Source organism: Ambystoma mexicanum, chromosome 11 (genome assembly GCF_040938575.1).
Source record: "Ambystoma mexicanum isolate Mex_15411 chromosome 11, UKY_AmexF1_1, whole genome shotgun sequence".
NCBI classification, from domain to species: domain Eukaryota; kingdom Metazoa; phylum Chordata; class Amphibia; order Caudata; family Ambystomatidae; genus Ambystoma; species Ambystoma mexicanum.
The window spans coordinates 214,222,096-214,241,959 of record NC_090934.1 but is presented as its reverse complement, the minus strand read 5'-3'; the positions used below and the strand labels follow the sequence as shown (position 1 = coordinate 214,241,959).

Genomic DNA, 19,864 nt, shown 5'->3' with positions numbered 1-19,864 from the left:
CTAGTCTTTGCTACCCAGGCCACTGCACCACCCTCTAATGTTCCTCATTGACAACTCACTAGTCCTTTACAGACCAGGCAGGGGTGGTACCCTCTCTCCCACTACCCACATTGCTCACTGACCAGTCTGTGCTACCCAGGCCACTGCACCATCCGCTAATGTTTAACATTGCCGGTGCCCACACACTAGTCCTTGATAACTAGGCAGCTGGGCTGCTCTCCCTCCCCTACCGCTAGTCTTTGCTACTGGGGTACCTCCGCCACCCTCTCGCGTTCCTCCTTGTCCACTCGCTGGTCCTTGGCACCCAAGCACCCACGCCCCCTCCTCTCTCCCCCTCGTTGCTCACTCAGTAGTGAGCAGGCACCGCACCTGTGCCCTCTCCTTCCCGCGCCTCATTGCACACAGACTAGGCCTTGGTACCAAGGCACCGCCGGTGTTAATGGCTTTGCTGATAGCACTTGGATAACCAGGGCGATAAAGGGCTGGCTCCCTCCCTCCGCATGTAGACCGTCCCACCCACACATGCAACTCCATTGACAAAAAGGCCGTGTCTGCCCCCACGCTGCGCCAGCCTCTCCTGGCACCGCGCCCGCAGCTGCCTTGTTTTTCAATGAGCAGCCGGGCGTGTGTCGGGGTCAAGGACTCTCTCTCCAGGGCCAGCCCTTATAAATAGCGCATGGCATCTGGCAGCTTGCTCAGAACACATCCGCGGATGCACAGCACGGGGAGATTCTCTGGCGCGCCACTGCCCGAGGAACTCCGGTAGGTTAGCACCCCACTCCTCCTCCCCCACTCTACTCTCGACACACACCCATTCCACATCGGCTCCTATCATCCGTCCTGTGACAGCTCAGATCTTACAGGCAAAGCATCAACGGAGACCCCTGATATCACCGCACCACCAGCAGACATTTTCCACATAGCCTCCCACCACCCCCAAACAATACTGGCAAATCAGCATCGTTCTACAAAGACCACTGTGCCACCAGCAAGCCTTGGCAGAAGTCCCGATATTATTGCGAAAACAAGACTATTTAACTGGGGCTCCTAATATTACTCACAACCAACGCTCTCTTCATTGGAACTCGCGCCCTCCCCGCCCCGCCCCCCTCCATTTCTGGCTTCCCACGGGTGCCAGGCAGGCCGTGCCATGGAGGTGGAGTGCAGGTCCTGCCACTGCGGCTCTGCTGACGCGGAGAGGCCAAACGTCATCCTCTACACCATCCTGAGCCAGAAGGGCACCGCCACTGGCAGATACCACCAGCAAGCCCAGCATGGCTGCCAATGCGAGGGCCACAAGACGGTGCGCCTCAGCGACCCCGCGCGCACCTGCCAGGAAGCATCCGGGGTGCTGGTGAAGACCGTGAACTTTGTGCGCAACGTGCCCTCCTTCGGCCTGCTGCCCCGCGAGGACCAGCTGCTGCTGCTGGAGACCGGCTGGGCGCCGCTCTTCATCTTAGGCCTGGCGCAGGAGAAGGTCGGCTTCGAGGTGACCGAGACGCGGGCCCCCAGCATGCTGAAGAGGATCCTGCTGGACGGCAGGGGGCCGAACCCTGAGCCCGACAGGTCACAGGCCACCATGGCCGGAGTCCAGCGACTGCAGAGCTGTCTAAGCAAGATCTGGAGCTTGGACCTCAGCCCCAAAGAGTATGCCTACCTCAAAGGAGCAATCCTCTTCAACCCAGGTAAGGGGCCAGCCTGTGATGCTTTCACACATGCTTCTGAAAGTAAGAGTTCCCTGGTGACTAAGTATGCAGCATGTGGGGTAATCGCGCCCATGGGTGCACTGAGGCTTGGGTCCTTCAACTTTTGGCCTCCTGTCCGCCAAGGTCACCCCTTGGACAGGTTTGGATACTTCCACCTCGTATGGTAAGAGCACCGCCTGGGACGAATCACTCCACCTCATGCCTCTCATGTGGTAAGAGCACCCCCTGGGCAGGGCTGGATCCTTTCACCTCATGTCTCTCATGTGGTAGCAGAACCCCTGTGCAGGGCTGTGTCCTTCCACCTCCTGCCTCTCATGTGGTAAGAGCACCCCCTGGATAGGCTGGATCCTTTCACCTCATGTCTCTCATGTGGTAGCAGAACCCCTGTGCAGGGCTGTGTCCTTCCACCTCCTGCCTCTCACGTGGTAAGAGCACCCCCTGGATAGGCTGGATCCTTTCACCTCATGTCTCTCATGTGGTAGCAGAACCCCTGTGCAGGGCTGTGTCCTTCCACCTCCTGCCTCTCATGTGGTAAGAGCACCCCCTGGGCAGGGCTGGATCCTTTCAACTCATGTCTCTCATGTGGTAGCAGAACCCCTGTGCAGGGCTGTGTCCTTCCACCTCCTGCCTCTCATGTGGTAAGAGCACCCCCTGGATAGGCTGGATCCTTTCACCTCATGTCTCTCATGTGGTAGCAGAACCCCTGTGCAGGGCTGTGTCCTTCCACCTCCTGCCTCTCATGTGGTAAGAGCACCCCCTGGATAGGCTGGATCCTTTCACCTCATGTCTCTCATGTGGTAGCAGAACCCCTGTGCAGGGCTGTGTCCTTCCACCTCCTGCCTCTCATGTGGTAAGAGCACCCCCTGGATAGGCTGGATACTTTAACCTCATGTCTCTCATGTGGTAGCAGAACCCCTGTGCAGGGCTGTGTCCTTCCACCTCCTGCCTCTCATGTGGTAAGAGCACCCCCTGGGCAGGGCTGGATCCTTTCACCTCATGTGGTAGCAGTACCCCTGGGCAGCGCTGAGTCCTTCCACCTCCTGCCTCTCATGTGGTAAGAGCACCCCCTGGATAGGCTGGATCCTTTCACCTCATGTCTCTCATGTGGTAGCAGAACCCCTGTGCAGGGCTGTGTCCTTCCACCTCCTGCCTCTCATGTGGTAAGAGCACCCCCTGGATAGGCTGGATCCTTTCACCTCATGTCTCTCATGTGGTAGCAGAACCCCTGTGCAGGACTGTGTCCTTCCACCTCCTGCCTCTCATGTGGTAAGAGCACCCCCTGGGCAGGGCTGGATCCTTTCACCTCATGTCTCTCATGTGGTAGCAGAACCCCTGCGCAGGGCTGTGTCCTTCCACCTCCTGCCTCACATGTGGTAAGAGCACCCCCTGGATAGGCTGGATCCTTTCACCCCATGTCTCTCATGTGGTAGCAGAACCCCTGCGCAGGGCTGTGTCCTTCCACCTCCTGCCTCTCATGTGGTAAGAGCACCCCCTGGGCAGGCTGGATCCTTTCACCTCATGTCTCTCATGTGGTAGCAGAACCCCTGTGCAGGGCTGTGTCCTTCCACCTCCTGCCTCTCATGTGGTAAGAGCACCCCCTGGATAGGCTGGATACTTTAACCTCATGTCTCTCATGTGGTAGCAGAACCCCTGTGCAGGGCTGTGTCCTTCCACCTCCTGCCTCTCATGTGGTAAGAGCACCCCGTGGGCAGGGCTGGATCCTTTCACCTCATGTCTCTCATGTGGTAGCAGAACCCCTGTGCAGGGCTGTGTCCTTCCACCTCCTGCCTCTCATGTGGTAAGAGCACCCCCTGGATAGGCTGGATCATTTCACCTCATGTCTCTCATGTGGTAGCAGAACCCCTGTGCAGGGCTGAGTCCTTCCACCTCCTGCCTCTCATGTGGTAAGAGCACCCCCTGGGCAGGGATGGATCCTTTCACCTCATGTGGTAGCAGTACCCCTGGGCAGTGCTGAGTCCTTCCACCTCCTGCCTCTCATGTGGTAAGAGCACCCCCTGGGCAGGGCTGGATCCTTTCACCTCATGTGGTAGCAGTACCCCTGGGCAGTTCTGAGTCCTTCTACCTCCTGCCTCTCATGTGGTAAGAGCACCCCCTGGATAGGCTGGATCCTTTCACCTCATGTCTCTCATGTGGTAGCAGCACCCGTGGGCAGGGCTGAGTCCTTCCACCTCCTGCCTCTCATGTGTTAAGAGCACCCCCTGGGCAGGCTGGATCCTTTCACCTCATGGGGTAGCAGCACCCTTGGGCAGGGCTGAGTCCTTCCACCTCCTGCCTCTCATGTGTTAAGAGCACCCCTTGGGCAGGGCTGGATCCTTTCACCTCATGGAATAGCAGCACCCCTGGGCAGGGCTGAGTCCTTCCACCTCATGTTTCCAGTGAGGTAGGAGCACCCCTGGGCGGGGCTGGCACCCTCCAACTTATGTTTCTCATCTGTTAGGAGCACCCTCTATGCTGGGTCGTCCATCCCATGTCTATCATGTGGTAGAAGCACCTCGGGGCAGGGCTGAGTCCTTCCACCTCACGGTTCTCATCTACTAGGAACACCATCTGGGCTGGGTCTTCCATCCCATGCCTATCTTGTTGGAGGAGCACCCCTGGACAGGGATGCATCCCTCCACCTCATGTCTCTCATAAGGTAGGAGCACCCCTGGGCATGGGCTGGATCCCTCCACTTGATGTTTCCCATCTGTTAGGAACACCCTCTTGGCTGGGCTTGGTCGTTCATCCCATGTCTAGCATGTGGTAGGGGAACGGGGAACCCCTGGGCAGGGCTGGAACCCTCTACCTCACGTTTCCCGTCTGTTGGGAGCACTTTCTGGGCAGGGCTGGGCCGATCCACCTCATGTCTCACATGAGGTAGGAGCACCGTCTGAGGAGGGATGAATCACTCCACCGCCTGCCTCTCATGTGTTAAGAGCACCCCCTGGGCAGGGCTGGATCCTTTCACCTCATGTCACATGTGCCAGCAGCAGCCCTGTACAGGGCTCTCATGCCTCTCATGTGTTAAGAACATCCCCTGGGCAGGGCGGGATTCCTCTATCTTAGGCCTCTCATGTGGTAGGAGCACCCTCTGGGCGGGCGGGGCTGGATCCCTCCAACTAACGCCTCTCATGTGTTGAGAGCACCCCCTGGGCAGGGCAGGATCCCGCAATCTTACAGCTCTCGTGTTGATGGCACCTCCTGGGCAGGGCTCAATCACTCCACTGTATGACTCTAATGTGTTAAAATCAACCTGGGGGCAGGGCTGGGTTCCTCCACCTCATGTCTCTCTTGTGGTAGGTGCACTCTTGGACAGAGCTGGATACCTCCACCTCATGTCTCTCATGAGGTAGGACCACCCCTGGGCTGGGTCCTCCATCCCATTTCTGTCATGTGGTAGGAGCACCCACGGGGCTCGGCTGGGTCCCTCCGTCTTACGCCTCTCATGTGGTAGGAGCACCCCTAGACAGGAATGGATCCCTCCACCTCGTGTCTCTCATGAGATAGGAGCACCCCTGGGTTGGGTCCTCCATCCCATGTCTGTCATGTGGTAGGAGCACCCTCTGTGCTGGGCCCCTCCATCTTACGCCTCTCATGTGGTAGGAGCACCCTCTCGTCAGGGCTGGATCCCTCCACCATACACCCTTCATGTAGTGAAGGCACCCCATGGGCAGGGCTGAATACCTCCACCTCCTGTTTCCATGTGTTAGGAGCACCCTCTGGGCAGGGCTTGATCCCTCCACCTCCTGTCTCCATGTGTTTGGAGCACCCTCTGGTCAGGGCTGGGTCCCTCCACCTTACGCCCTTCATGTGGTGAAGGCACCCCCTGGGCAGGGCTGGATCCCTCCACCTCCTGTCTCCATGTGTTTGGAGCACCCTCTGGGCAGGGCTTGATCCCTCCACCTCCTGTCTCCATGTTTTTGGCGCACCCTCTGGGCAGGGCTTGATCCCTCCACCTCCTGTCTCCATGTGTTTTGGGCAGGGCTTGATCTCTCCACCTCCTGTCTCCATGTGTTTGGAGCACCCTCTGGGCAGGCCTTGATCCCTCCTTCTCCTGTCTCCATGTGTTTGGAACACCCTCTCATCAGGGCTGGATCCCTCCACCATACGCCCTTCATGTGGTGAAGGCACCCTCTGGGCAGGGCTGAATACCTCCACCTACTGTCTCTGTGTGTTAGGAGCACCCCAGGGCAGGGCTGGTTCCCTCCACCTTACGCCCTTCATGTGGTGAAGGCACCCTCTGGGCAGGGATGGATCCCTCCACCTCCTGTCTCCATGTGTTTGGAGCAGCCTCTGGGCAGGGCTTGATCCCTCCACCTCCTGTCTCCATGTGTTTGGAGCACCCTCTGGGCAGGGCTTGATCCCTCCACCTCCTGTCTCCATGTGTTTGGAACACCCTCTCGTCAGGGCTGGATCCCTCCACCTTACGCCCTTCATGTGGTGAAGGCACCCCCTGGGCAGGGCTGAATACCTCCACCTCCTGTCTCCATGTGTTAGGAGCACCCCAGGGCTGGGTCCCTCCATCGTATGCCTCTCCTTTGGTAGGAGCACCTTCTGGGCAGGAATGGATCCCTCCACCTTACGCCCTTCATGTGGTGAAGGCACCCCCTGGTCAGGGCTGAATACCTCCACCTACTGTCTCCGTGTGTTTGGAGCACCCTTTGGGCAGGGCTTGATCCCTCCACCTCCTGTCTCCATGTGTTTGGAGCACCCTCTGGGCAGGGCTTGATCCCTCCACCTCCTGTCTCCATGTGTTTGGAGCACCCTCTGGGCAGGGCTTGATCCCTCCACCTCCTGTCTCCATGTGTTTGGAGCACCCCCTGGGCAGGCTTGATCCCTCCACCTCCTGTCTCCATGTGTTTGGAACACCCTCTCGTCAGGGCTGTATCCCTCCACCATACGCCCTTCATGTGGTGAAGGCACCCCCTGGGCAGGGCTGAATACCTCCACCTACTGTCTCTGAGTGTTAGGAGCACCCCAGGGCAGGGCTGGTTCCCTCCACCTTACGCCCTTCATGTGGTGAAGGCACCCCCTGGGCAGGGATGGATCCCTCCACCTCCTGTCTCCATGTGTTTGGAGCAGCCTCTAGGCAGGGCTTGATCCCTCCATCTCCTGTCTCCATGTGTTTGGAGCACCCTCTGGGCAGGGCTTGATCCCTCCACCTCCTGTCTCCATGTGTTTGGAACACCCTCTCGTCAGGGCTGGATCCCTCCACCTTACGCCCTTCATGTGGTGAAGGCACCCCCTGGGCAGGGCTGAATTCCTCCACCTCCTGTCTCCATGTGTTAGGAGCACCCCGGGGATGGGTCCCTCCATCGTATGCCTCTCCTTTGGTAGGAGCACCCTCTGGGCAGGGCTGGATCCCTCCACCTTACGCCCTTCATGTGGTGAAGGCACCCCCTGGTCAGGGCTGAATACCTCCACCTACTGTCTCCGTGTGTTTGGAGCACCCGCTGGGCAGGGCTTGATCCCTCCACCGCCTGTCTCCATGTGTTTGGAGCACCCTCTGGGCAGGGCTTGATCCCTCCACCTCCTGTCTCCATGTGTTTGGAACACCCTCTCGTCAGGGCTGGATCCCTCCACCATACGCCCTTCATGTGGTGAAGGCACCCTCTGGGCAGGGCTGAATACCTCCACCTACTGTCTCTGTGTGTTAGGAGCACCCCAGGGCAGGGCTGGTTCCCTCCACCTTACGCCCTTCATGTGGTGGAGGCACCCCCTGGGCAGGGATGGATCCCTCCACCTCCTGTCTCCATGTGTTTGGAGCAGCGTCTGGGCAGGGCTTGATCCCTCCACCTCCTGTCTCCATGTGTTTGGAGCACCCTCTGGGCAGGGCTTGATCCCTCCACCTCCTGTCTCCATGTGTTTGGAGCACCCTCTGGGCAGGGCTTGATCCCTCCACCTCCTGTCTCCATGTGTTTGGAACACCCTCTTGTCAGGGCTAGATCCCTCCACCTTACGCCCTTCATGTGGTGAAGGCACCCCCTGGGCAGGGCTGAATACCTCCACCTCCTGTCTCCATGTGTTAGGAGCACCCCAGGGCTGGGTCCCTCCATCGTACGCCTCTCCTTTGGTAGGAGCACCCTCTGGGCAGGGCTGGATCCCTCCACCTTACGCCCTTCATGTGGTGAAGGCACCCCCTGGGCAGGGCTGAATACCTCCACCTCCTGTCTCCATGTGTTTGGAGCACCCTCTGGGCAGGGCTTGATCCCTCCACCTCCTGTCTCCATGTGTTTGGAGCACCCTCTCGTCAGGGCTGGATCCCTCCACCATACGCCCTTCATGTGGTGAAGGCACCCTCTGGGCAGGGCTGAATACCTCCACCTACTGTCTCTGTGTGTTAGGAGCACCCCAGGGCAGGGATTGTTCCCTCCACCTTACGCCCTTCATGTGGTGAAGGCACCCCTGGGCAGGGATGGGTCCCTCCACCTCCTGTCTCCATGTGTTTGGAGCAGCCTCTGGGCAGGGCTTGATCCCTCCATCTCCTGTCTCCATGTGTTTGGAGCACCCTCTGGGCAGGGCTTGATCCCTCCACCTCCTGTCTCCATGTGTTTGGAACACCCTCTCGTCAGGGCTGGATCCCTCCACCTTACGCCCTTCATGTGGTGAAGGCACCCCCTGGTCAGGGCTGAATACCTCCACCTCCTGTCTCCATGTGTTAGGAGCACCCCAGGGCTGGGTCCCTCCATCGTACGCCTCTCCTTTGGTAGGAGCACCCTCTGGGCAGGGCTGGATCCCTCCACCTTACGCCCTTCATGTGGTGAAGGCACCCCCTGGTCAGGGCTGAATACCTCCACCTACTGTCTCCGTGTGTTTGGAGCACCCTCTGGGCAGGGCTTGATCCCTCCACCTCCTGTCTCCATGTGTTTGGAGCACCCTCTGGGCAGGGCTTGATCCCTCCATCTCCTGTCTCCATGTGTTTGGAACACCCTCTCGTCAGGGCTGGATCCCTCCACCATACGCCCTTCATGTGGTGAAGGCACCCTCTGGGCAGGGCTGAATACCTCCACCTACTGTCTCTGTGTGTTAGGAGCACCCCAGGGCAGGGCTGGTTCCCTCCACCTTACGCCCTTCATGTGGTGAAGGCACCCCCTGGGCAGGGATGGATCCCTCCACCTCCTGTCTCCATGTGTTTGGAGCAGCCTCTGGGCAGGGCTTGATCCCTCCACCTCCTGTCTCCATGTGTTTGGAGCACCCTCTGGGCAGGGCTTGATCCCTCCACCTCCTGTCTCCATGTGTTTGGAGCACCCTCTGGGCAGGGCTTGATCCCTCCACCTCCTGTCTCCATGTGTTTGGAACACCCTCTCGTCAGGGCTGGATCCTTCCACCTTACGCCCTTCATGTGGTGAAGGCATCCCCTGGGCAGGGCTGAATACCTCCACCTCCTGTCTCCATGTGTTAGGAGCACCCCAGGGCTGGGTCCCTCCATCGTACGCCTCTCCTTTGGTAGGAGCACCCTCTGGGCAGGGCTGGATCCCTCCACCTTATGCCCTTCATGTGTTGAAGGCACCCCCTGGGCAGGGCTGAATACCTCCACCTCCTGTCTCCATGTGTTTGGAGCAGCCTCTGGGCAGGGCTTGATCCCTCCACCTCCTGTCTCCATGTGTTTGGAGCACCCTCTGGGCAGGGCTTGATCCCTCCACCTCCTGTCTCCATGTGTTTGGAACACCCTCTCGTCAGGGCTGGATCCCTCCACCTTACGCCCTTCATGTGGTGAAGGCACCCCCTGGGCAGGGCTGAATACCTCCACCTCCTGTCTCCATGTGTTAGGAACACCCCAGGGATGGGTCCCTCCATCGTACGCCTCTCCTTTGGTAGGAGCACCCTCTGGGCAGGGCTGGATCCCTCCACCTTACGCCCTTCATGTGGTGAAGGCACCCCCTGGTCAGGGCTGAATACCTCCACCTCCTGTCTCCATGTGTTAGGAGCACCCCAGGGCTGGGTCCCTCCATCGTACGCCTCTCCTTTGGTAGGAGCACCCTCTGGGCAGGGCTGGATCCCTCCACCTTACGCCCTTCATGTGGTGAAGGCACCCCCTGGTCAGGGCTGAATACCTCCACCTCCTGTCTCCATGTGTTAGGAGCACCCCACGGCTGGGTCCCTCCATCATACGCCTCTCCTTTGGTAGGAGCACCCTCTGGGCAGGGCTGGATCCCTCCACCTTACTCCCTTCATGTGGTGAAGGCACCCCCTGGGCAGGGCTGAATACCTCCACCTACTGTCTCCGTGTGTTTGGAGTACCCTCTGGGCAGGGCTTGATCCCTCCACCTCCTGTCTCCATGTGTTTGGAGCACCCCCTGGGCAGGGCTTGATCCCTCCATCTCCTGTCTCCATGTGTTTGGAACACCCTCTCGTCAGGGCTGGATCCCTCCACCATACGCCCTTCATGTGGTGAAGACACCCTCTGGGCAGGGCTGAATACCTCCACCTACTGTCTCTGTGTGTTAGGAGCACCCCAGGGCAGGGCTGGTTCCCTCCACCTTACACCCTTCATGTGGTGAAGGCACCCCCTGGGCAGGGATGGATCCCTCCACCTCCTGTCTCCATGTGTTTGGAGCAGCCTCTGGGCAGGGCTTGATCCCTCCACCACCCCCTGGGCAGGGATGGATCCCTCCACCTGCTGTTTCCATGTGTTTGGAGCAGCCTCTGGGCAGGGCTTGATCCCTCCACCTCCTGTCTCCATGTGTTTGGAGCACCCTCTGGGCAGGGCTTGATCCCTCCACCTCCTGTCTCCATGTGTTTGGAACACCCTCTCGTCAGGGCTGGATCCCTCCACCTTACGCCCTTCATGTGGTGAAGGCACCCCCTGGGCAGGGCTGAATACCTCCACCTCCTGTCTCCATGTGTTAGGAGCACCCCAGGGCTGGGTCCCTCCATCGTACGCCTCTCCTTTGGTAGGAGCACCCTCTGGGCAGGGCTGGATCCCTCCACCTTACGCCCTTCATGTGGTGAAGGCACCCCCTGGGCAGGACTGAATACCTCCACCTCCTGTCTCCATGTGTTAGGAGCACCCCAGGGCTGGGTCCCTCCATCGTACGCCTCTCCTTTGGTAGGAGCACCCTCTGGGCAGGGCTTGATCCTTCCACCTCCTGTCTCCATGTGTTTCGAGCACCCTCTGGGCAGGGCTTGATCCCTCCATCTCCTGTCTCCTTTTGTTTGGAACACCCTCTCGTCAGGGCTGGATCCCTCCACCATACGCCCTTCATGTGGTGAAGGCACCCTCTGGGCAGGGCTGAATACCTCCACCTACTGTCTCTGTGTGTTAGGAGCACCCCAGGGCAGGGCTGGTTCCCTCCACCTTACGCCCTTCATGTGGTGAAGGCACCCCCTGGGCAGGGATGGATCCCTCCACCTCCTGTCTCCATGTGTTTGGAGCAGCCTCTGGGCAGGGCTTGATCCCTCCACCTCCTGTCTCCATGTGTTTGGAGCACCCTCTGGGCAGGGCTTGATCCCTCCACCTCAGTGTTTGGAGCAGCCTCTGGGCAGGGCTTGATCCCTCCACCTCCTGTCTCCATGTGTTTGGAGCACCCTCTGGGCAGGGCTTGATCCCTCCACCTCCTGTCTCCATGTGTTTGGAACACCCTCTCGTCAGGGCTGGATCCCTCCACCTTACGCCCTTCATGTGGTGAAGGCACCCCCTGGGCAGGACTGAATACCTCCACCTCCTGTCTCCATGTGTTAGGAGCACCCCAGGGCTGGGTCCCTCCATCGTACGCCTCTCCTTTGGTAGGAGCACCCTCTGGGCAGGGCTGGATCCCTCCACCTTACGCCCTTCATGTGGTGAAGGCACCCCCTGGTCAGGGCTGAATACCTCCACCTCCTGTCTCCATGTGTTAGGAGCACCCCACGGCTGGGTCCCTCCATCATACGCCTCTCCTTTGGTAGGAGCACCCTCTGGGCAGGGCTGGATCCCTCCACCTTACTCCTTTCATGTGGTGAAGGCACCCCCTGGGCAGGGCTGAATACCTCCACCTACTGTCTCCGTGTGTTTGGAGTACCCTCTGGGCAGGGCTTGATCCCTCCACCTCCTGTCTCCATGTGTTTGGAGCACCCCCTGGGCAGGGCTTGATCCCTCCATCTCCTGTCTCCATGTGTTTGGAACACCCTCTCGTCAGGGCTGGATCCCTCCACCATACGCCCTTCATGTGGCGAAGACACCCTCTGGGCAGGGCTGAATACCTCCACCTACTGTCTCTGTGTGTTAGGAGCACCCCAGGGCAGGGCTGGTTCCCTCCACCTTACACCCTTCATGTGGTGAAGGCACCCCCTGGGCAGGGATGGATCCCTCCACCTCCTGTCTCCATGTGTTTGGATCAGCCTCTGGGCAGGGCTTGATCCCTCCACCACCCCCTGGGCAGGGATGGATCCCTCCACCTGCTGTTTCCATGTGTTTGGAGCAGCCTCTGGGCAGGGCTTGATCCCTCCACCTCCTGTCTCCATGTGTTTGGAGCACCCTCTGGGCAGGGCTTGATCCCTCCACCTCCTGTCTCCATGTGTTTGGAACACCCTCTCGTCAGGGCTGGATCCCTCCACCTTACGCCCTTCATGTGGTGAAGGCACCCCCTGGGCAGGGCTGAATACCTCCACCTCCTGTCTCCATGTGTTAGGAGCACCCCAGGGCTGGGTCCCTCCATCGTACGCCTCTCCTTTGGTAGGAGCACCCTCTGGGCAGGGCTGGATCCCTCCACCTTACGCCCTTCATGTGGTGAAGGCACCCCCTGGGCAGGACTGAATACCTCCACCTCCTGTCTCCATGTGTTAGGAGCACCCCAGGGCTGGGTCCCTCCATCGTACGCCTCTCCTTTGGTAGGAGCACCCTCTGGGCAGGGCTTGATCCTTCCACCTCCTGTCTCCATGTGTTTCGAGCACCCTCTGGGCAGGGCTTGATCCCTCCATCTCCTGTCTCCTTTTGTTTGGAACACCCTCTCGTCAGGGCTGGATCCCTCCACCATACGCCCTTCATGTGGTGAAGGCACCCTCTGGGCAGGGCTGAATACCTCCACCTACTGTCTCTGTGTGTTAGGAGCACCCCAGGGCAGGGCTGGTTCCCTCCACCTTACGCCCTTCATGTGGTGAAGGCACCCCCTGGGCAGGGATGGATCCCTCCACCTCCTGTCTCCATGTGTTTGGAGCAGCCTCTGGGCAGGGCTTGATCCCTCCACCTCCTGTCTCCATGTGTTTGGAGCACCCTCTGGGCAGGGCTTGATCCCTCCACCTCAGTGTTTGGAGCAGCCTCTGGGCAGGGCTTGATCCCTCCACCTCCTGTCTCCATGTGTTTGGAGCACCCTCTGGGCAGGGCTTGATCCCTCCACCTCCTGTCTCCATGTGTTTGGAACACCCTCTAGTCAGGGCTGGATCCCTCCACCTTACGCCCTTCATGTGGTGAAGGCACCCCCTGGGCAGGGCTGAATACCTCCACCTCCTGTCTCCATGTGTTAGGAGCACCCCAGGGCTGGGTCCCTCCATCGTACGCCTCTCCTTTGGTAGGAGCACCCTCTGGGCAGGGCTGGATCCCTCCACCTTACGCCCTTCATGTGGTGAAGGCACCCCCTGGGCAGGGTTGAATACCTCCACCTCCTGTCTCCATGTGTTAGGAGCACCCCAGGGCTGGGTCCCTCCATCGTACGCCTCTCCTTTGGTAGGAGCACCCTCTGGGCAGGGCTGTATCCCTCCACCTTACGCCCTTCATGTGGTGAAGGCACCCCCTGGGCAGGGCTGAATACCTCCACCTCCTGTCTCCATGTGTTAGGAGCACCCCAAGGCTGGGTCCCTCCATCGTACGCCTCTCCTTTGGTAGGAGCACCCTCTGGGCAGGGCTGGATCCCTCCACCTTACGCCCTTCATGTGGTGAAGGCACCCCCTGGTCAGGGCTGAATACCTCCACCTCCTGTCTCCATGTGTTAGGAGCACCCCAGGGCTGGGTCCCTCCATCGTACGCCTCTCCTTTGGTAGGAGCACCCTCTGGGCAGGGCTGGATCCCTCCACCTTACGCCCTTCATGTGGTGAAGGCACCCCCTGGTCAGGGCTGAATACCTCCACCTCCTGTCTCCATGTGTTAGGAGCACCCCAGGGCTGGGTCCCTCCATCGTACGCCTCTCCTTTGGTAGGAGCACCCTCTGGGCAGGGCTGGATCCCTCCACCTTACGCCCTTCATGTGGTGAAGGCACCCCCTGGTCAGGGCTGAATACCTCCACCTCCTGTCTCCATGTGTTAGGAGCACCCCACGGCTGGGTCCCTCCATCATACGCCTCTCCTTTGGTAGGAGCACCCTGGTCAGGGCTGAATACCTCCACCTCCTGTCTCCATGTGTTAGGAGCACCCCAGGGCTGGGTCCCTCCATCGTACGCCTCTCCTTTGGTAGGAGCACCCTCTGGGCAGGGCTGGATCCCTCCACCTTACGCCCTTCATGTGGTGAAGGCACCCCCTGGTCAGGGCTGAATACCTCCACCTCCTGTCTCCATGTGTTAGGAGCACCCCACGGCTGGGTCCCTCCATCATACGCCTCTCCTTTGGTAGGAGCACCCTCTGGGCAGGGCTGGATCCCTCCACCTTACTCCCTTCATGTGGTGAAGGCACCCCCTGGGCAGGGCTGAATACCTCCACCTCCTGTCTCCATGTGTTAGGAGCACCCCAGGGCTGGGTCCCTCCATCGTACGCCTCTCCTTTGGTAGGAGCACCCTCTGGGCAGGGCTGGATCCCTCCACCTTACGCCCTTCATGTGGTGAAGGCACCCCCTGGGCAGGGCTGAATACCTCCACCTCCTGTCTCCATGTGTTAGGAGCACCCCAGGGCTGGGTCCCTCCATCGTACGCCTCTCATTTGGTAGGAGCACCCTCTGGGCAGGGCTGGATCCCTCCACCTTACGCCCTTCATGTGGTGAAGGCACCCCCTGGTCAGGGCTGAATACCTCCACCTCCTGTCTCCATGTGTTAGGAGCACCCCAGGGCTGGGTCCCTCCATCGTACGCCTCTCCTTTGGTAGGTGCACCCTCTAGGCAGGGCTGGATCCCTCCACCTTACGCCCTTCATGTGGTGAAGGCACCCCCTGGTCAGGGCTGAATCCTCCGTCCCATGAACTTACTTGGATAGGGGCATCTTTTTGGCCAGACTGAATACCTCACGCTTCTGCCTTATGTGATGAGGAATTGGGTGAATTCTTCCATTTCATGTATCCTAAGGGGTGGAGCGGCCCTGGACACAGGGTGGCACAGGGACGCAAATAAACTCGGGCACCACAGATAAATTGACCAGCATTCATGGACCTCAATGCAGAACTTTCTATGACAGCTTTTTTTAGTGGAGTCTGACAACTCATTCGGGAAAATGTGTGGGGGAAATATTGCATTTACAGCACATTGGTGTGGGGACATTGTTTAAACATTCAAGCTACACAGATTACTGAGTGATTTAGATAGTCCACATTGGCCCAGAAAACTGCCCCACATTGGCTTGTCAGGCCAGCCATTCCCCGGTCTGACCCTGCCCGGACATGAATGAATCGTTCCAGTTATATCCTGTCTGTGAGAGTGTCCTCTGGACAGAGCCAATCCCTTCCACCCTCTCATGTGAGGCCTTCCACTTCTAGCCTCATGGGGGTGTGAGAAGGCCCCCTATGCTCTTCCACCGCATGGCTACTATAGGAAATGGTCCTCCTGGACAGAGCCAATCCCTTCTACGCTCTCATGTGAGTCCTTCCACTTCTAGCCTCATGGTGGTGTGAGAAGGCCCCCTCTGCTCTTCCACTCCGTGGCTACTATAGGAAAGAGTCCTCCTGGACACAGCCAATCCCTTCCATGCTCTCATGTGAGGCCTTCCTCTTCTCGCCCCATGGGGGTGTGAGAAGGCCCCCTATGCTCTTCCGCTCCGTGGCTACTATAGGAAAGAGTCCTCCTGGACACAGCCAATCCCTTCCACCCTCTCATGTGAGGCCTTCCACTTCTAGCCTCATGGGGGTGTGAGAAGGCCCCCTCTGCTCTTCCACCCCATGGCTACTATAGGAAAGAGTCCTCCTGGACAGAGCCAATCCCTTCCTCCCTCTCATGTGAGGCCTTCCACTTCTAGCCTCATGGGGGTGTGAGAAGGCCCCCTATGCTCTTCCACCCCATGGCTACTATAGGAAAGAGTCCTCCTGGACAGAGCCAATCCCTTCCTCCCTCTCATGTGAGGCCTTCCACTTCTAGCCTCATGGTGGTGTGAGAAGGCCCCCTATGTTCTTCCACCGCATGGCTACTATAGGAAATGGTCCTCCTGGACAGAGCCAATCCCTTCCTCCCTCTCATGTGAGGCCTTCCTCTTCTCGCCCCATGGTGGTGTGAGAAGGCCCCCTCTGCTCTTCCGCTCCATGGCTACTATAGGAAAGAGTCCTCCTGGACACAGCCAATCCCTTCCATGCTCTCATGTGAGGCCTTCCTCTTCTCGCCCCATGGGGGTGTGAGAAGGCCCCTATGCTCTTCCGCTCCATGGCTACTATAGGAAAGAGTCCTCCTGGACACAGCCAATCCCTTCCACCCTCTCATGTGAGGCCTTCCACTTCTAGCCTCATGGTGGTGTGAGAAGGCCCCCTATGTTCTTCCACCGCATGGCTACTATAGGAAAGATTCCTCCTGGACATATCCAAGTCCTTTCAGCAGATGCCGTGAGCTGTTTGGATCCCGCCATTTCAGTTGAGTTAACATATCCCGTAATAAAGCCAACCTTATAAGGCGGGTCTGTTAAGAAAGAGGAATCAGAGATGCTTGTGGTATCAAATATCCCAGGAGAACAGGCTCCACGTGGCAAAGCAATGACGCTCATTTTCTTTATTTTAAGTGACCGGGTTGTCTCTTGACGATAAAGCAATAACTGATCATGTGATTTTTCTAAAAATATTACATTGAAAGTTTTCGACTGTCATCCGAAAGTGGTTCTCCGATTTGTTATTCATTTTTTTTATATTCAAGGTATATGCATTCTATCTTTTTAATTTCAAGGTTTTCGCAACGAACGCACTCAGGACTGGACCCAGACAATCTGTCTGCTAATTCTCTGTTTTAACGCATCTACGCTGTCAGAAGGTTTTCAAATAGTGTTCCAATGGGATAGCTAACCCAGCTACCCCCACAGATAACTGGTTTCATGCAAATCTATTCCACAAGTGAGGAGGGAATGATGGCTACACTCTTTACGTTCTCTGTAGAGTGCAATTCTTTTTGATGTGTCGCATTGGAGCACTATTTTCAAACCACCAAACCCCTTGACTTGCATTGAGTCGCAGTCCTGTACTAGCACAATGTCGGATCCCTCCGGGGAAGCTGTCTAGCTTTCTCAGCCTAGCTTCCCACTCCTAGGAACTGAGAGTGCTTCCTCCTGAGTTTGTGTCAGGCAGTTGTCACCATCCTATAAGTGAATTTTTCAAATGTTGGTCCTTATTACATTCTGAACTAAGCTACTTCTCACTGATGATGCCCAACAAGCCCGAAACATGTCTGGGGATGCTCGTGGTCCATTTCAAAGCACTATGAGAATGCGAGGGAAACGAGCATTGTCAATGCCAACAATTTGGGCTTTTTTGGGAGACATTGGAAAGGCATTTGCCAAGCACTGCCATAGTGGTATTAACTGGCCTCTGATTGTAGCAGGTGAGAAAATGGTGTGAGTGACTGAACATCTAATGACACTGGCTGGAAAATGCCTAAGACTTAAACACAAGCCAAAGCCGTTGGCTTTTCCAATGCTTGTTTTAACATGACTTAAGTGAAGGACAGGCATACTGGTTATAAATTGAGTGGCTGAAGGAAGACCTGGCAAGACATTTTTATTACACCAGTGGCGTGTACAGCTCCAATTAATTCACTAACTTCCAGAAGACAGCTGGCAGGCGCTTCGAGTCCAAGGTTTGATAGAAAGGCTTGGTTAAAGCGAGCTCAAAGAGTTCCAATGAGGACGTGTTTTGGGAGAGGCAGGAAATGGATGGGTACGTAATAGGGCTTAGCATGGTCATGGACAGTCATTGGGTGGGCAAATAACCAAACAGCACCTATACACTTTGTGTCCCTCCTCATATGCTATTTCTCCCCAGGTGTGCTCAAATGCAATAGTTTCGGTAAAAAAATGTGAAAACATTTTAAATAAAAAAAATAAAAAATAAAAATAGTTTCGGTTAATAGCCCCAACTAAAGACAGCACTTGAGACCTGGAAAACGGATCAAATATAGGTTCATTTGGTGGGGGAGGGGGGTTGAAACGGCCTTCATGGGTTGTTCTCATGCATGGAAAGGCTCGAAACTTCTCGCATGCACTAAAAAGTTGAAACCCTTGCATCACATGCTGATTGGTATAGCTCTGAAAGAGAACTAACATTCTTTAAAAAATAGTTTGCATGATTTTAGTTGACCTATTGTTTATGTGCAGCTGTATGAAGTGCATTGCTTGCAGTCAAGAAGACAACATGGTATGAAAAAAACGGAGCCCCGGCAATTCTTGGATATCAGCGTGAACGAGCAAAGTGAAAATGCTCCAATGTCGGCATTTTTGTTTTTAATCACAGACTAGAGGCGCTCTCTCCAGATGAGTACACAGTAGAGGCGGTACACTTGACGATTTCACTATTAGGAATGCAGTGTGTGTAGCGCCTACTGCAATGTGCTGCCTGTTGGCGAGTGCGTGCGGGTCACGGCGTGTTCCTTTCTGCAAATGCTGAATTTGCAGCTTATATTACAACACAAGTCCTTATGAAAGCAGATCCAAAGAGTAATTTGGCCTGGATCCACTCCTCCTGTACAATGTTGGCAAGGAAAACTGCCCCCCGTGTTCGCAAGGTTTCTACACCAATGGGAAACGTTGGGACTGCAACAGTCTCCCCTCACTCCCCCTCCCCCCACACCACACTTTTGCAAGCAACCTGTCCTGGATGAGCAATGGGAATTTACATAGCGGGGAGATCCCCATTGGTCGGCCCCACCTTCTCTGGCCAGAATATCTCACACACCATGAAATGACAACAGACAACTTTTGTAAGGTTATTTGGGGAAACTTGGGACGGTCCCAGCCACACATTACATTACACTCAGGTAAGGGTGAACCGTGTCACCCTACCTGCCAAAGGCACAAGCAGAACACGCTTCTGGTTACTACCAGGCCAACACCGGTTACTACCAGTAGAACACTATGGAGCACTGACAAGGAGGTTGTTGGCATAAAAGCCCTAAAAAGGGGAGTCAGTGCCCGTACATGGATTTGGCTCGAGCCCGGCCAATCCTGAGCCGCTGCCGCCAAAGCTGCAGCATGAAACTCCCTCATTGGCTAGGACCACCCCGATACTCCGCCTGTAACAGTCATAGAAAAATTAGACACAACATACCACAACACATTACCATTATACTGATTCTCTTCTTTGTAATTTCTACTACCTCTACCTGACTCTTTCGGTGATACAAACGCCTCCCCATGTTACTGAAAACCATTTTTACTGCATTAAATTTATGCTACTATTCAATTCACTACTTACTCTTTTACAGTTTCTTCGATCAATTCCAGAAGAACAGGTTGTGGGTGGGTGGGGAACAAGAATGGCGGGAGCTGCAGGATAAAGAGACTGACTGCCTGCAGCTCCTGCCTTATATGCGTCCCCCGGGAACCCGACCGGAAGTCAGGCCCCAGGGGACGCCCCTTCTGCCCCACTGGGGGAGGAAGAGTGGAGGCTGGCCACCCCCGGAAGGTGGTGGCCAGAGGGGACAGCCCGCTATGTACGCTGTCTCTCTAGCGCCCCCTGCGCGGGCTGGTCCTCCTCTCAACACAATTTGACATAAAAGCAGAGCACATTCTATCATCTGCCGACTCTAGGGACACTCGGAACCAGATCGAGTCCCAGTTTCTATGGCTACATAAATGCTGGGATTTTAGATTCACGCCTCGCATATCTTATCAATACTTTCCAAAACATTGTGTATTCAAAAGGGCCTGAAAAGCAGAAAACAAAGCGAATGTGTACCAATCACTCATTGTAACCATTTGCTTTACTCTGTGTCCCCTAGTGTACATTTTCAAGGATTTTCCGGCCAAGAATTGTGTTCGAGGGAGCTGTGGCGATGTTTCCTTGGTGTTGTGTATTCTTCTCATTTCAATCCTTGCAGAGATAGATGGGAAAGAAAGCAGCAGCACAGCGGGATTCCCCAGCAATAA

At 56.8% G+C, this 19,864-nt stretch overlaps 1 protein-coding gene across 1 annotated transcript in view; it reads left to right on the top strand.

Annotated features, from left to right (window-relative positions):
* Positions 1 to 639: 639 nt before the first annotated feature.
* Positions 640 to 19,864, top strand: part of NR0B2 (nuclear receptor subfamily 0 group B member 2) — a 29,400-nt gene continuing 10,175 nt past the window's right edge. The window contains exon 1 of the mRNA XM_069622880.1: positions 640 to 1,685. Coding sequence (XP_069478981.1) covers positions 1,151 to 1,685 — 535 coding nt within the window. The 5' untranslated portion in view covers positions 640 to 1,150. The remainder of the gene's footprint in view (positions 1,686 to 19,864) is intronic.